The sequence below is a fragment of the Neoarius graeffei genome, chromosome 25 (assembly GCF_027579695.1).
Source record: "Neoarius graeffei isolate fNeoGra1 chromosome 25, fNeoGra1.pri, whole genome shotgun sequence".
Taxonomy (NCBI): Eukaryota; Metazoa; Chordata; class Actinopteri; order Siluriformes; family Ariidae; genus Neoarius; species Neoarius graeffei.
The window spans coordinates 13,644,751-13,661,523 of NC_083593.1; the positions used below are offsets into that span (position 1 = coordinate 13,644,751).

The 16,773-nt window shown below is 42.4% G+C and overlaps 1 protein-coding gene across 1 annotated transcript in view; it reads right to left on the reverse strand.

Moving 5' to 3' along the window:
• Nucleotides 1-1,790: 1,790 nt before the first annotated feature.
• The window catches only part of brap (BRCA1 associated protein), a 39,571-nt gene continuing 24,588 nt past the window's right edge, over nt 1,791-16,773 (reverse strand). Inside the window, exons 4-12 of the mRNA XM_060909634.1 lie at nt 14,174-14,363; nt 13,765-13,878; nt 9,453-9,601; nt 8,942-9,017; nt 8,521-8,659; nt 7,918-8,027; nt 4,844-4,933; nt 4,633-4,736; nt 1,791-2,616 (exon numbers count right to left, since the gene is read on the reverse strand). Of these exons, the coding sequence (XP_060765617.1) occupies nt 2,253-2,616; nt 4,633-4,736; nt 4,844-4,933; nt 7,918-8,027; nt 8,521-8,659; nt 8,942-9,017; nt 9,453-9,601; nt 13,765-13,878; nt 14,174-14,363 (1,336 nt within the window). The 3' untranslated portion in view covers nt 1,791-2,252. The remainder of the gene's footprint in view (nt 2,617-4,632; nt 4,737-4,843; nt 4,934-7,917; nt 8,028-8,520; nt 8,660-8,941; nt 9,018-9,452; nt 9,602-13,764; nt 13,879-14,173; nt 14,364-16,773) is intronic.

Sequence of the window (16,773 nt, forward strand, 5' to 3'; positions counted from 1 at the left end):
TGTTATAAAGCAGGGGACTCATTTATAATAGATTCAGATCAGATCTGTTTAGTTTTTGTCCGTGCACCTGTATGTTCAGTTCCCCTCTGATGGAGGAATTCAATTTTTCACGAGTGGCTAAAGTCCAAATTCTTTTCGACTGATTTAAGAAGGGAAAAGGTGGCATCTTTAGCTTCTCAAGCTGAAGTCTATGGGTAATTCCATCTGCAGGAGTAGTGCATGCATGTCTTTTAAATGATATTAATCAAAAACAACACCAAGTGGTAACTACGTTTTAGTCCAGCATGGTCTTTCTTTCATGGATGAAGGCAGGTTCCCAGGGCTGCTTATACTCTAGCGTTAACATTACAGTGTAGGTTTCTGAGTCAGAGCTGTATCGTATGGCATAATAACTGGTAATTTTTGGTGTCCAGTGCATTTATATAAAGAAGCATCACTTTGCATTAAATCTTTAACAGTCCTAACACTGTGTTTAAAGGTAGACCGCCTTTCAGATTTTTCAAGTTTAGGTTTTGAAAACAATTTTCCCTGATACCCGATTATTAGGGTGCATCAGTTTCCCTCACTTTCATAAAATCTGATGCGTTTTTGTTCGGGTGTTCCTTTTCACCAATAAAGACGTCCTGTAAAATTTTTTGACCATATTCAAAAGTCTAATGGTGGCACCATGAGGTTCATTTTTTGCCAAAAAACGCTTATTTTATGTTTTCGCGTAAGCTTTGAATCACAATGTTGGACTCCATTTATTGATTTCTTGTGACCCAGAGATCATGTTAAGAACCTTTGCAAGGGATTGAGAAGCATTAATGTGATTCATAATACATTTGTATTGTTTAAAAGTAGTTGAACAATGATTCAATGAACAGCTAAAACTCAAACTGTGCTTGATAATATGTTTAGAATGTGTATCTAAGATATTTGGTATACTCTATAAGGTGCCATAATGTTTCATGAAAAGTGATCGAAATTTTGTCTCAAAAGTCATAAAATAGCAGCTTTTTCCATAACTTTAGCTCCTGGTGCCACCATTAAACTTCTGAATTTTGTCAAAATATTTCACCCAGTGTGTTTTCTTACCAAAAGGAACATAAAAACAAAAATGCATCATGATCGGAGGAACTTTTCATTTTTAGGGGGCAACTGATACACCCTACCGATTATTTTTGTTTAGTGGACCGGAAGCTACTGAATTCGAATCGCAGACTTCCAATTTTGTTTTTTTTAATAGAACAATTAGATGAATTTAGGGCCCTGTTGGCCCTAAATTCTCCGCTATTTTTTCCTGCTTCACCATGACCCAATTCAAGATCCTACATCATGCGTCACGTGGTGGGCTTTCCCCGTTCGCGCAAGGCATTGTGGGATACAAATTTGAAACCGGAGAGGAAAACAGAGGATGCGAATGAAACGTGAAAGACCGACTACAGTAACGGAAACAAAGGCCCAAACTAAAATATCGGCGGTCAGCGAGCACCTCGGTGTGATTCAGCTGTTTGTTTAGTGATGGAATGATGTAACCGTCAGTCCACGGTCCAGGTAAATCTGTAGATGTCAGCTGCTGTAACACCCAAAAGAAGAAAAAAAAAAAAGCAGCAGCAGGTAAACCCTGGACTTCCTCCGTCTGCTTGACTTCACGAAGTGAGCGATTTAATGTACGTTATTTGCTCGGGAATCCGCTCACCTTAAATAACTTCCCAGCCACAGAATGGCCCGTGTGGGTGGGTTTTTTTTTTTTGGAGATATTGCAGAAATAAACATATCACAATGACCAAATTTCAGAGGGGACCAAATTTCACTGCTTTTATGAAATCGAAAGGCCATATAGCTTTAATGTTTTTCCAGCATGTCAGCTCGCAACAGACTACATTTAATACGTTCTTGGGGTGGGGGTGGTTTTTTTTTTTTTTTGATTTAAAGAAATACAAAATAGATCTTTTCTAGGCACAAACAAATATTTAGAAGTGCACACTCAAACAAGGACAAGTAGTACTTCCATAATTATACAACTCGCATAGCTGTGCAAAGTTCTTTCACTGGAGACACAAGCTCACCAATAATGTTCTAAAGTCACCCTATAGTGTAATATGTACATTACCTTTAATATCTTGTGCAGCCTCCGATCTTGTATCAAGAGGTGCTAAGTACAGGACTAGCGAGTGGACTGAACGTTTTAGCCGATAGTTTCATGGTGGCACTTCTAATAAGCCTCACATTACAAACTGTCATTTACACCAGCCCGCTCCACTGACGGATTACTTCCCTCTCTTGGCCCGCCCTTTCCTAGTCTTGCCTGAGCCATGTGTGGAGGATCCTGCCGTGGATGCTGCAGGGGCTGAGGCGATGTTGATCTGGCCTTCCTGGATCTCCTGGCGTGTCTCTGCAGGCATGCGGCTGATCTGCTGCTGCGTCTCCAGGTAGAACATGACGTCACGCAGTTGCTCCTGGAGCTCGGCAATCTGGGTCTCCTTGTTAGCGGCGGTCTCCTTTCCCCGGCTCTCCTCTTCCTGCAGCTTCAGCTGGAGCTGCTGCTGATTGTCTCGCAGACATCGGTTCATCTCCTGCTCCTCCCGCAGCTCCTGGCCTAACTTGGCCAATTTGTTGTTCAGTTGTGAGCATCTAATGATGATGGGAGTGGACATGAAATGTAATATTGTTCTATTTGACCTCCAGTCTTCAATACAAATAACCCAAAAGCCCCAAACTCATCATAATACATACACTGAAGTAATAAGAAATCATTCAGTCCAACTGTCATGTAAGATATTCTCATATATAGTTAGATAACTTAAATTGAAAGAACCACACGATACTTGCAAATGTATCTTACAGAAGTTGAAGACGCACAGTACCAACCAGTCGAAAGTTTGGATACGCCTTCTAATTCAATGATTTTTCTTTATTTTTTTTAATTGACACAATGTCTTAAAAGTAACGATGGACGTCATTTCTCTTTAGTTAGTTGAGCGGTTCTTGATCATATGGATTACTACAGTTGTAGAAAAGGGATTTTTACTGTTTGATCTCAAACACATTAAGGTGGCAAGAAACTGCACTAATTACCTTTAGACGAGGCACCTGTTAATTGAAAATTGTAAATTGACCTCATGAAGCTGGTTAAGGGTTGTTTTACAATCAGGGTACGCAAGCTAAAAATCACATTTAACACTTATCTTCAATATCAAAAGGCTTGACTAAATAAACTTGGTTGTTTACTGTAGCCCTGTGATAGCTCTATTTACCATGCAAAAAAAAAAAAGTTGGTGATAACGTTATTTTTGGTGAATGTATGGCAATATATGTCATATTTAGCAAAATTACTCACGTCATTTAGAAAAAGTGCTTTTTTGACCACAGGTAGCTCCAAAAGGGATGCACTTACATCATTCTTTATACCATAAAACAAATATTTGGTTCCATATCATTGGAAACACAGTTAAGTTTTAATGTTGAATGCCAGTAAGTTTTCAGACTATTTTGATCAAATTAGTATGCAATTGTGTCAAAAAAAAAGTCCTCTCTGAGACAGCTAATTTTTCAATATAAAATAACATATCTAAAATGATTATTTCCATCCTAAAATGTGGTCAAGATATTGGGACATAAATATTAGAGACAACTAACACAAAGCTTACAGCCTTATATTTAAAAGCACTATGGAAGTAGTGGATTCTGAACTGTCAAAAAAAAAAAAAAAAATGTCCTCTCCGAGAATCACTTCATTTGTTTCTCCCAGCCCTGCTTAAAGCTACACTTAATCTTCATCTTATAGCAGATTACACAAAACTACCATACACATTTGTCAAAAAATTACCTGAAATCTGTTCTTTAACTTGTCCTTCACTTAAAAACTGGTACAAGAACCAGTTTGAATTTTGGACCCCTGTGACACAAACTTTGTACCCTGATTGTAAAACAACCCTTAAGATAATGCCAATGGTGTGCAAAGGTAAACGCTGGCTACTTTGAAGAATCTAAACTATGAAACACTTTTTCATGCTTTTCTTAACCGTGTTATTTCATAGTTTTGATTCCTTTAGTATTGTTCTACAATGTAGAAAATGGAAATATCAAAAAATACAGAAAAACTTATGAATGAGTAGGGGTGTACAAACTTTTGGCTGGCACTCGATGTGGTGTAAAGAAGAGACTCGTGAGTGAGAGATGAGTCGATGCAACTGACGCTGATTTGTTTTGATGTCGTACAAAATAAATGATGTTAAAATACAGAAAACCTGTGAACGCATGTGTAATTACACGTATTCGATTTCCTGTACTGTAACCTGTTCTGCAGTCTCCCATTTCAAGCGAGGCTTCCTCTTGCAAGGCTGCCTGCGTGGGTGTAATGTATTTTTAGCAGGCCTGCTAAAATACACTCGCTCAGTTGCTCTGACCAACCGGCGCCCTCCTTCTCCGGATGAGTGTGTATAACTATCCTAGGTTGTGCTTGTTGCTAAAACTATCTTGCACTCGGTTTTGGAAACTGAAATTTCCTTCACAGGCAGCAGAGGGTTCTAAACTTACACACAGCTCCTACAACGGCTCTGTGCTTCCACTGTGTTCTGCCTCGTTTCATCACCTCAGATAAAAGCTCAAGTAAATATAGTGAATTATGAATATAGCACAGAATTTTACTTTTTCTCCATGGTCTGTTTCTCTTTGGTTAACTCATTCAGCTTGAGCTCCAAGTTGTCACACTTCTCGATCGTCTCCTTGAATTTGGCTTTCATATTGTTGATCTGAAACCAAATACCTCATTATTACTCAAGTTACCTCGATATAAAAAAAAAAAAGTTTTAACATTCATGTTACTGGCTGCACTTCTAAAAGTATGTTTGTTTTTTACCTCTTCTGCCGTTTCTTTTTCTAGATGAACAATTTTATTTTCCCAGTAGATGCGCTGAGATTCCAGTTGGCTGGTCAGCAAATAAGAATACTGGGGAAAAGGATGGTGAATATTTATTATAAAACGTGTATTTGAATACTAGAACTAATGACGTGTTAAACTAGAACTTAAAGTGCCATTCCACCATTGGATGTATTCTTTGGCATAAAATACAATATATTTTGACAACATATATAAACGGTATCACTAGATAGAGAAATCTTTTAGCTTCAAAATGATATATCAAACATAATTTGACAACGACAAGTATATTAATTTTGCGACCAAAGTCACCTACCCTTTTAATTTCCGCGTGTGATGTCATCGGCAGGTTCCCCTTCTTGTGTACCACGTGACGTGGCACACATTATCAGCAATGGCGGATAGAACGCGATAAAAATACCAATAAATCTAGCTAATACCAATAAATCTAGCTAACTGAAAGATTAACTCAAAATTTTTCGCAATTTTTTTTGGTCCCCATATACGAGGAGAAATGACTCTCTCACTTTGGGGGTTTCCTGGTCTAAAAATAGACCGACGGGGGTGTCGTGGCTCAGGTGGATAAGGCGCCATACCACAAATCCGGGGACCCGGGTTCGATTCCGACCCGAGGTCATTTCCCGATCCCTCCCCGTCTCTCTCTCCCACTCATTTCCTGTCCTGTCTCTACACTGTCCTATCCAATAAAGGTGAAAAAAGCCCCAAAAAATATCTTTAAAAAAATAAAAATAGACCGACACGTGGTACACAAGAAGGGGAACCTGCCGATGACATCACGTTTCACTACCGCGCGGAAATTAAAAGGGTAGGTGACTTTGGTCGCAAAATTAATATACTTGTCGTTGTCAAAAAATTATGTTTGATATATCATTTTGAAGCTAAAAGATTTCTCTGTCTAGTCATGTTGTCGTAAAATATATTGTATTTTATGCCAAAGAATACATCCAATGGTGGAATGGCACTTTAAAGCAGATATGCAGAACCTTTTATTTTTAAATAAATTTCTAAGTGGATAGTATCTCCATCCTTGACTCTTGTATGCTGCATATGTGGGAATAAAAAAAAGATACTATATATAATTTTTTTTTTTTGAGAGTTAAAATCGACCACAAAGTTGGCATTCGAGCCACCCCACTGAGCCAGCCGGCCCTGAGTGCGTGACGTCACTGCGGTAACCGGTTTTAAGGCCAAAGCCTTTTACAGCTATAGACCAAAGTCATATAAATAAAAATTTATGGTGAAAGTAAGAAATACCGTTACCGACTTGCTCAACTAAAACTGATTTGACTCTCATTAAAACAGGATAGGTGTTATAACTTGTGCAACATACACGCCTTTTCACTGATAAAACAAAGCTAATTAAATAAATCTTATACAAGTTACATGTATTTAATCTAAATGCAGGTAAACAACGAGTGGTGGTGTTTTTGTTGTTCTGTATCCAACTGAGAGTCGCTTCTTGAAGGCCGACTTGTTTTTAAACAATCTGACTTTCAGTTGTTCGTTCAGTTCTCCATTCATTCACTTCTTCCACGCAAGGACGAGATATCGCTGCTGAGGCAAGCATATCCAGCGGAGAAATCAGAGAGCTGGTCCACTCATTCTCCATACCAAGTACTCCGCCATTACTGCTCGGCTCAGGCAATTACTAAAACCCGGGACGGGACGTAACCGGTTTTAGCAACAACTGCGGGGAGGTCACTGCCCGAGTGATAATGCGTCCCGTCCCGGGTTTTAGCAACAACCCTCGGCTCATGCTCCAGGAGAACTGGTGTTACTGAACTTGCTTTCCTTTCCTTGTAGTTTTCTTTTCCTTTAATTGTTGGTACTGCACCTTCTTTCAATAGACGCTTATAGCCAACGCTCCTCAACAGATCAGAGGTCTCGTACGAGTCTTCGGTAAAATGTGCAGCGCAGAGGAGAGACCACATCGTAGGCGCCCAATGTGCCCGTGAACTTCTTGCAAAATGCATCCAAGTCTTTGCAGTTTGAGCATTCTTGGGCCACGAATGCAACGTAAATCCACCTTCTGTCGTGTCGCTGTACTGGCCAGAAACACATCTATGTGGCATGGTGATAAATTAGCTCAAAATGGAGGATCGGAGTTGCAGTCAGCTCTGTTTTAGTATAGCAGAAATGACTACGAGCCCGATGAACTTCCTGTGGTGACGTCAAGGTCATTCACTCAGACCACTGCCTATATGAATTATTTTAATTGCAAAAATTACTATGCTAGATTTATTGTTAAAGGAACAGTCCACCGTACTTCCATAATGAAATATGCTCTTATCTGAATTGAGACGAGCTGCTCCGTACCTCTCCGAGCTTTGCGCGACCTCCCAGTCAGTCAGACGCGCTGTCACTCCTGTTAGCAATGTAGCTAGGCTCAGCATGGCCAATGGTATTTTTTGGGGCTGTAGTTAGATGCGACCAAACTCTTCCGCGTTTTTCCTGTTTACATAGGTTTATATGACCAGTGATATGAAACAAGTTCAGTTACACAAATTGAAACGTAGCGATTTTCTATGCTATGGAAAGTCTGCACTATAATGACAGGCGGACTAACACCATATCTGAGCTCCGTATCAATGCGCTGCCGAAGCGCGCAGAAGGTGTTAGTCCGCCTGTCATTATAGTGCGGACTTTCCATAGCATAGAAAATCGCCACGTTTCAATTTGTGTAACTGAACTTGTTTCATATCACTGGTCATATAAACCTATGTAAACAGGAAAAACGCGGAAGAGTTTGGTCGCATCTAACTACAGCCCCAAAAAATACCATTGGCCATGCTGAGCCTAGCTACATTGCTAACAGGAGTGACAGCGCATCTGACTGACTGGGAGGTCGCGCAAAGCTCGGAGAGGTACGGAGCAGCTCGTCTCAATTCAGATAAGAGCATATTTCATTCTGGAAGTACGGTGGACTGTTCCTTTAATGCTTAAAACTATTCCTGTGCCATTCTTGAGGTCTCAAGGCATTTATAAACAAAAAGTGAGGCCATGGTTCTGTGTATCTCCTTTTAAATAAATACCTCAAGCTGTAGTGCGTCAATCTTCTCCTCCTGACAGGAGTCACCCTCACACTCGTACTGCACCATTTTGCCGTCCGTCTTGCTGGCCACCAGCCGATGCACATAGTTATCTTGGATTATGTAAACAACAAAACAGTCGTGACTCACTTTACACAGGAAATATGTAAGGAGGTCAAATATGTAACATAACCTATGGGTGTGTTAGTGTAACAAAAGTTCATTCTGAAATGGAACAATCTTTTGAAATGAGTGTCCCCCCCCCCCCCCCCCAAAAAAGTCCTCCTTTTCCTTCCAATTTCACTGAAAATACATTTCTTAATCTAGAACGTGTCACCAACATGTACTGTAAAACAACCTATAAATGAATTTGTAGGCCAAATAAACATGTGCTCTGCATTCCTTTCAATTTACACACCAAAGTTTACAGCTGCTTTTCTCCAAACTTGATTTTCTGTTAAGATTTAAACATTTGTTAAATTTCTCTGGAATGGCTGCGCCAAATTTAACAAGTGACTTAACAGATCATTTAGAATATCCAGTCGACCAACTGGACTCTTTTTTTGGTGACACGTCCCATATAATGTTTGCTGTAGGTTTGTATACCTCCTGCATAATCCCAGACTCTGTGGTTAGTCAGCTGCATGGCGTAGGTGTGCTGCGTTTCCTCAAAGTGCTTGTAGGCGTGGCGGCTAACATAGCGACCGCACCCGATGTGGCCACAAATCAGGCAGATCCACAAGTTCTGTGGACAAAGTGTAACCTTTGCTGTGTTTGCAAATATTGCGGCTAGTTTCCAAATATTATTATTCACAATACGTTCATATTGAACATCCCATTACCCTTCTACACATGTATATGGTAATGATTTTATAATCCCTTGGAGTCTGGTTTCAGCTTCATGTCGTCTCAGAGTTTTTCCTTGCCACTGTCTACGTTTGTAAAGCTGCTTCGTGACAAATGTCTATGGATAAACACACACTATACAAATAAAACAGAAAAGAGGCGAACTGAAACATCTGGCTACCTCTTGCACGCCACACTCAAAGCACTTATTCTCCTCCACAGGCTCTGGGGTCTGACAGTACCTGCACACGGGGCACCTAGAAAGAGACCACACTCGTACACATTCAGAACGTCAAATTGTAGCAGTTGGCAACTTTTATTGTCTTTGCCTGAATGTCCCGGTCACCTGTTACAATGCTACAATAGCCTAAAAACAAGTCATGATACTGTTTGGGTTGAGCAAGGAAGAATGCAGAAAATTCCCAGCAAGGCTGCTTATACAATAGATGTTAGAATAGTAAACAATGCATTGTACGTCAGTGCATTATTATGAATGACGAATGAAAGGGGGGGGGGAGTGAGTATCTCAAAAACCTCTGTTTAAAAAAAGCTGGAATGAGATGAAACCGAATCCACTCTAATTATAGAACAATGCTTTGCAGAGTTTCGGGTAAACTGTAGATAAATCATCTGTTTGGTTTAGCAGAGATCAGGAACAGCTGAAAGGTGAGCGTGTAGTGTGTGTTACTCACGAGGCATCTTCCCAGCGCTGCAGGCATTGGCTGTGGAAGCTGTGGTTACACAGGGTAGTGAGTACACCGTTCACTGACTCGTCCATGCGCTCCAGACACACTGTGCACTTGGGCAGCTCAGTCAGGTCCATCACTGGTAAACTGGCCCCCTAACAGGTTAAAAAACAGTAAAACAGTCCCACAGACTTGAACAGCTCTCAAGACATGGCACTATTTGGAATGAAAGAATAACGTTGTACTATTTCAAGAGCAATTTCAGTATTAGAAAGAAACTAAGACGTATAAGAGAAGATCAAAAGGTTGGCTCTAGGTGTAAACAGCAGTCTGTCGTCATGAAGTTAAAATTTAGTGTAGGCTTCAAAAATAATAGGCCATTTGCAGGAATTGGTCACGTGTCAATTTTCCCCATAGCAACAAGCCCGTGGTGGGCAAGCTAACTTGACATTCCTTGACAACCATCAGAGTTTGACTAGTGATGCGAAGCAATCCATTTTAGTGCTGTCAAAGTTAACGCGATAATAACGCGATCTCAATTTAACGCGATTTTAAAAAAATAGTGCCGTTAACGCAAATTCTAATTTGGCCCTGTGAGTCATCCGTAGTTCCTTGTGGCAGCGGGGGCGTAGTCAAGCGCCGGTCTGTGACAGGAGGGCGGAGCCAGGGAAGGTGAGTGGCAGAATCACTACACCTGACGGTAATTAACCTGTGTTTGTGTGTCTTCCCAGTAACCGCGCCCTATTTAAGGAGGCAGAGGGAGAGCAGAGGAGAGCTCCTCCCGGGACAAGAACACAGCGCGTGTGTCTCTAACAGAATAAAACTAGGCTGTTATACTGAAAAGTCTGGCAATAAAAAGCCTATTAGTACCTGAATCTTTGTCCTGCCGTCCTCTGTGCTCCACCCTTTCCCGGGTTTCGGCACCACTGTAGAGCTCTCTGAAGTGTGGGTGGAGCACAGAGGACGGCAGGACAAAGATTCAGGTACTAATAGGCTTTTTATTGCCAGACTTTTCAGTATAACAGCCTAGTTTTATTCTGTTAGAGACACACGCGCTGTGTTCTTGTCCCGGGAGGAGCTCTCCTCTGCCTCCTTAAATAGGGTGCGGTTACTGGGAAGACACACACAAACAGGTTAATTACCGTCAGGTGTAGTGATTCTGCCACTCACCTTCCCTGGCTCCGCCCTCCTGTCACAGACCGGCGCTTGACCACGCCCCCGCTGCCACATTCCTGTTGAGGCTTGTCGCGCGCTGCTTCAATAAGAGTACGTGTGAGTGATGGAGAAAGGCATAGACATATAAACATCCTCGCCGCCATATTGGATGGGGCAAAGTGGAGAATAAAGATGCCTCATTCATGTGCTGCGTTTAACTGTACCAACAGGTTTACCGTCCAAACGAGATCACATGGGATTACCTTTCACAGGTGAGACTGGAAAAATACTTTTCAATACTGTTCCTTCAGTCTTCAGTCTCCCAGCTCGTCTCCACCGGGGAGGTGTAGAGTTATAAGCAGTGAGAATTAGAGAATTCAGTGCCGCACTGTGATGAATGTTTTTGAACGTATGATGAATGTTTTTATTTTTATCTGTTTTTTTCTTCTTTTATGGCAAATACTTCTCTTCAAAAGAAACTAATGAAGAGTAAAATAAAACATTTTTTTATTTTCACAGTGATATGCACTTTATTTTTCATCCCTTGGTTTTCTCATCTAATATGGAAGTTATGGATGTCAGTGGCTGTGACAAGACGTGTTATGCTCTGCAATTAAAAAAAAAAAAAAAACACATTGGTACAAAGCAAGCCCATTCACTTTTTTATGCTGATAAGAGAATTACAATGGTTTTTCATGTGACAAAAATGTGCGATTAAATTGCGATTAATCGCGAGTTAACTATGACAGTCGCGACATTAATCGCGATTAAATATTTTAAATCGCTTGACAGCACTAATCCATTTCTATAATAGCTGGTTTTACCTTTTCTACTGTCTCTTTTTTGACCCGAATTTTCGTGTACACTCGGAAAAAGTTTGTGGTTTTAACTTCTGTCCTAAGTTAAAGCGAATCATTGGCCGTAAAAGAGAGCGAGATGGTCGCCGCCGAAAGAAATTCACGTGCGAAATGGCGGATTTCTCAGGGATGTTTATAACTTATCATTTCTCCTTTTCTACCTTTATCATTCGCTTAATGTGTAAAGATTCTTGAAAATAAATACAGATATATCCGCCATTTCGCACGTGAATTTCTTTCGGCGGCAACCAACTCGAGTCCAGAAAACTCTCTTTTACGGCCAACGATTCGCTCTAACTTACGACAGAAGGTAAAACCACAAACTTTTTCCAAGTACACACGAAAATTCGGGTCAAAAAAGAGACAGTAGAAAAGGTAAAAGCAGCCATTATAGAAATGGATCGCTTCGCATCGCCAGTCAAACTCTTATGGTTATCAAGGAATGTCAAGTTAGCTTACCCACCACGGGCTTGCTGCTATGGGGAAAATTGACACGTGACTAATTCCTGCAAATGGCGTCTCGTCTCGTCTCGTCTTCTTCCGCTTATCCAGGACCGGGTCGCGGAGGCAGCAGTCTAAGCATGGAAGCCCAAACTTCCCTTTCCCCAGACACCTCGGCCAGCTCCTCGGGAAGAACACCGAGGCGTTCCCAGGCCAGCCGAGAGACATAGTCCCTCCAGCGTGTCCTGGGTCTTCCCCGGGGCCTCCTCCCGGGGGGACATGCCTGGAACACCTCCCCAGGGAGGCGTCCAGGAGGCATCCGAAAAAGATGCCCGAGCCACCTCAGCTGGTTCCTCTCGATGTGGAGGAGCAGCGGCTCTACTCCGAGCTCCTCCCGAGTGACTGTGCTTCTCACCCTATCTCTAAGGGAGCGCCCAGCCACCCTGCGAAGGAAACTCATTTCAGCCGCTTGTATCCGCGATCTTGTTCTTTCTGTCATTACCCAAAGCTCATGACCATAGGTGAGAGTCGGAACGTAGATCGACCGGTAAATTGAGAGCTTCGCCTTTTGGCTCAGCTCCTTCTTCACCACGACGGACCGGTAAAGCGACCGCATCACTGCGGAGGCTGCACCGATCCGCCTGTCGATCTCACGCTCCATCCTTCCCTCACTCGTGAACAAGATCCCGAGATACTTAAACTCCTCCACTTGAGGCAGGACTTCTCCACCAACCTGGAGAGGGCAAGCCACCCTTTTCCGGTCGAGAACCATGGCCTCGGACTTGGAGGTGCTGATTCTCATCCCAGCCGCTTCACACTCGACTGCAAACCGCCCCAGTGCATGCTGAAGGTCCTGGTTTGAAGAAGCCAACAGGACAACATCATCCGCAAAAAGCAGAGATGAAATCCTGTGGTTCCCAAACAGGATTCCTTCCGGCCCCTGGCTGCGCCTAGAAATTCTGTCCATAAAAATTATGAACAGAACCGGTGACAAAGGGCAGCCCTGACGGAGTCCAACATGCACTGGGAACAGGTCTGACTTACTGCCGGCAATGCGAACCAGACTCCTGCTCCGTTCGTACAGGGACCGGACAGCCCTTAGCAAAGAGCCCCGAACCCCATACTCCCGAAGCACCCCCCACAGAATACCACGGGGGACACGGTCGAATGCCTTCTCCAATTCCTGCAAATGGCCTATTTGAAAAATTTTATTCTTGATGTATAACATTATTGAATCTTTAACCCCAGTTAAAACAGTTTTTTTTTGATGGAAAAAGGAAACCATCAAGAGAAATCATCTCGGATCTTTTTCCACCTTTAATCTGATTACAGCTACCAACAAATCCAAGTGAAAAACATCTTAAAGGGGGAGGGGAAAAAAAGAAAGGAAAAAAGACAACCTGGAATAACCTGACTGCACAAGTATACACAACCTTTTCTGACAGGAGCCATGTGACGGCTCAGGATTAATCTGGCCGTGTTTTTTTTTTTTTCGAAGCGAAGGCTGGCTTGACTGCAGATCAGAACAAGCTTATTATTCAGGCCATCTGGTTTGATGTGAGACGTGCCCATAGTGTATAGATATAACGAAATAATTATCTCCTCCGAAAATGGCGTTAAACATGTTTTTGCAAGGTTCTCGACTTCACACACCCTGAGAGCCTGGGAAGAGCTTGAAAATCTTCAGAGTTTTAACGTGCTGGGGTTGTTGTTTTTTTTTGGCCTAGAATTAGCATTAACAGCCTGCAGCTCATTCACTGATTTCTCACAGATTTCACACATGGAAAACATCAAGTGTTAAACCTCTGTAAGGTAGGAGGAGGCACACAGCGAAAACAGACTGGTGTTCGCTGCTAAATTTGTACCTCTTCAGACTTGATCACCTCGGCCCTCTCCACATAGACCAGCTGGCACACAGCATCCTCAATAGAGTTGAACTGCCGGCCATTACAGGTTGTATAGAAGCTGTCAGCATCGGCCTGTAGAAAAACGTACAAAACATAAGCAAAATCTCAGTGCAATCAAACCAGCTTGTGAAAATAACTAAATAAAAAGTTATCCACGCCAGGGTAAAATACTACAGGGATGTGCTGTTATCGGAAAATCAGCACCAATAGGGTGGTGTGACGTAACTACTATGAAGTTACTGTTACTATCCCAACATGATCGACACCTTCTGACCAATCAAACTCAAGAATTTAACTACAGTGGTATAAAAGCAATCTCATATCTTGCTGGCTAACTGTAGTCCTTACCAGGTTGATGTGAATTTACCTGGGTGGCAAACTTAATCAGCACCATATACTGGTTGGGTGTAGAGTCACGGATAATCTTCATGTGCTCCATGACGTCATTAAAGGGTGCCATGAACTTCATGAGGTCATGGCTGGTCATTGTTGCCGGCACACTGAGCACGCAAAGCATGGCGCTGCGCCTCACGTCCTCCGTCAACGACGTCATCTTGCTATCGCCAAAGGTAAACATGGAGGACAAACACAGTTGGATATGTGCATTCTTACTGAAATCCAGTGGAACAAAGAACTCATTGTTCACACAATCTCTTTTTCACAAAACGTCTTTACACTGCCTTTCAAAAACTAACAATGTAATATTGTACATTAGTTACCTCGCCCGCTACAGAGTAAACAGGGGTGAGGTATTGTTTTCAGCTGGGTTTCTTTGTTAACGGTATTATAAGAAAACGGCTGGATCAATCTTCGTGAAACTTTCACGACAGATGGGCATTTGGTCACAAAGGCTACGTTCACACTGCAGGCTGAAGTGACTCAAATCCGATCTTTTCGCCCATATGTGACCTGTATCCGATCTTTTATTGACAATATGAACGTCACAGATCCGATTTTTTCAAATCCGACCCAGGCCGTTTGGATATGTGGTCCTAATTCCGATTCCTATCCGCTCTTTTCATATGCGACTTCAGTCTGAACCGCCAGGTCGCATTCATCCGACTTACACGTCATCAAGCCACAAACGTCACTATTCTGCGCTGAAGTAGGCGGCGGGTCTCTCAAAAAAAGTTACAACAACATGGCGCATAATCACGGGCGCAGATAGAGGGTGGGACTCGTCCCACCCAGATTTAAATTCACCTCGTTCGGTCCCCCCCACTTATAGGGAGGAAAAAACGTCTATGCTGTCTTTCTTTGCATAAGGCAAACCTCACGGAAAAATCAAAAGACTAATTACCATTCGGTTTATTGAGGTGCACAGCAGTGTATACATAGTTGCAACAAATCACATAAAACAAAGACTGATATTCGGTTGGTTGAGCTGCGCAGACTGCACAGGTTGCGAGCTCGAGCTTGGTTGCTATGGTAACCCACAACAAGTTTGACAGGCATATCGGGGTTGGGGTTGGTTTGCTGGCAGCTTTGTCCCCCCCCAGTTCAAAAAACGTATCTGCGCCCCTGCGCATGACATCAATGCGAGGGACGCTTCGGGCTGTGAAGGTTCTGAATCTTCTCAATGGAAGGACGCAGAGGTTAGGGAGCTGATTTCCATTTGGGGGGATGCAGCCATTCAAGCTAGATTGGATGGGTCATACCGCAACCGGGCGGTTTTACTTCTGTAAACACTGGCCATGCTCACTGCGTGTGACGTCGTCGTATCCTGCAATGCGCATGCGGAACACTTTTAGGTCGCTTTTCGTTCATACTGAGGATCACATACAAGTCGCATATATTTGTTAATGTGAACGACCTCACAAAAAATCGGAATTGAGCATTAAGCCTTGCAGTGTGAACGTAGCGAAATAGAACCTCCAACATTTTGAGGGTCATCCAAGGTCACCAAAGAGGTCAAAATCGTTTTTGTTGTGGCTACTGCCTCATCTCGAGGCGTTAGCCACTACGTCATTGCGCTGTAAGAATGTAACAATCGTGCATACATGTGTTCCAATTAAAATGGCCGGTGAGTGTATACAATTCAGTTCACCATTCGAAATAAACGGACTAAAGAAATGGCTTTCAGACATGTTTGTGTATTACAAAGGGAAAGTGCGTTCCACTGAGCTCTAGCGCCGGGCCATTTCCAGGAAATAAGCGTTTCAGTCATGGCGACAGCGTGTGCGTGTCAGCCTCGGTTCGGAGGTTTCAGTTTCGAAAACTGTACGAGTAGAATAATATAAAAGTACAGACACTTGGTATATTTTACTTCTGTGATTTTTTTAAACTGTTTATTTTTGGATCACACTTCATTTTTTTAGATACTGCCTCATAGAGTAAATATATATGGGTCTGTCTCAGAAACTGGGTACTGTGGTGGTCCCCCACTAAATATACTCTCAGTCAATAAACTATATGGTTTTGAATGATGTTGGTTTTAATTTGAAATAAAATGATGAAAGAAATAATCCCGATAAAACTAAATCTTTGATGTGAATATTCAGAATTTGGCAAAAACGGCGGCTTGATCTGGGACATGATAAACGGTCGATTACATCGCATTCCCTTAAAAAGGTTGTAGTCCACTGAAAAGTCTACAGTTATCACTAATGGTATTTTAAGTTGTAACTTTATACACCTAAAGCCTAGGTCACAACCGGACGTACGATTTTTTGGCGTTTCCCAAATCACTGCATTTTTTTTCGTGGAGAAAGACACATGTTGGCCGTAAGTTTGTCTTGCAACCTGAAAAAAACGTAAGCGCCCGTAGAGTTTGTTTGACATGACAAAGAACCTCTGCGGCCAGTCTATGGCTCGAAAATCAGCACGTCACACGCGTGCCCTCCGTGCGTTTCTTGCATGTAGACCGGCCGTAGGAGCACGTACGGCCAGTTGTGACCGAGGCATAAGGATTGGTGCGCTCACAGAATAATCATAACCGTAATAAAACATCATGCAAAATATTTGATC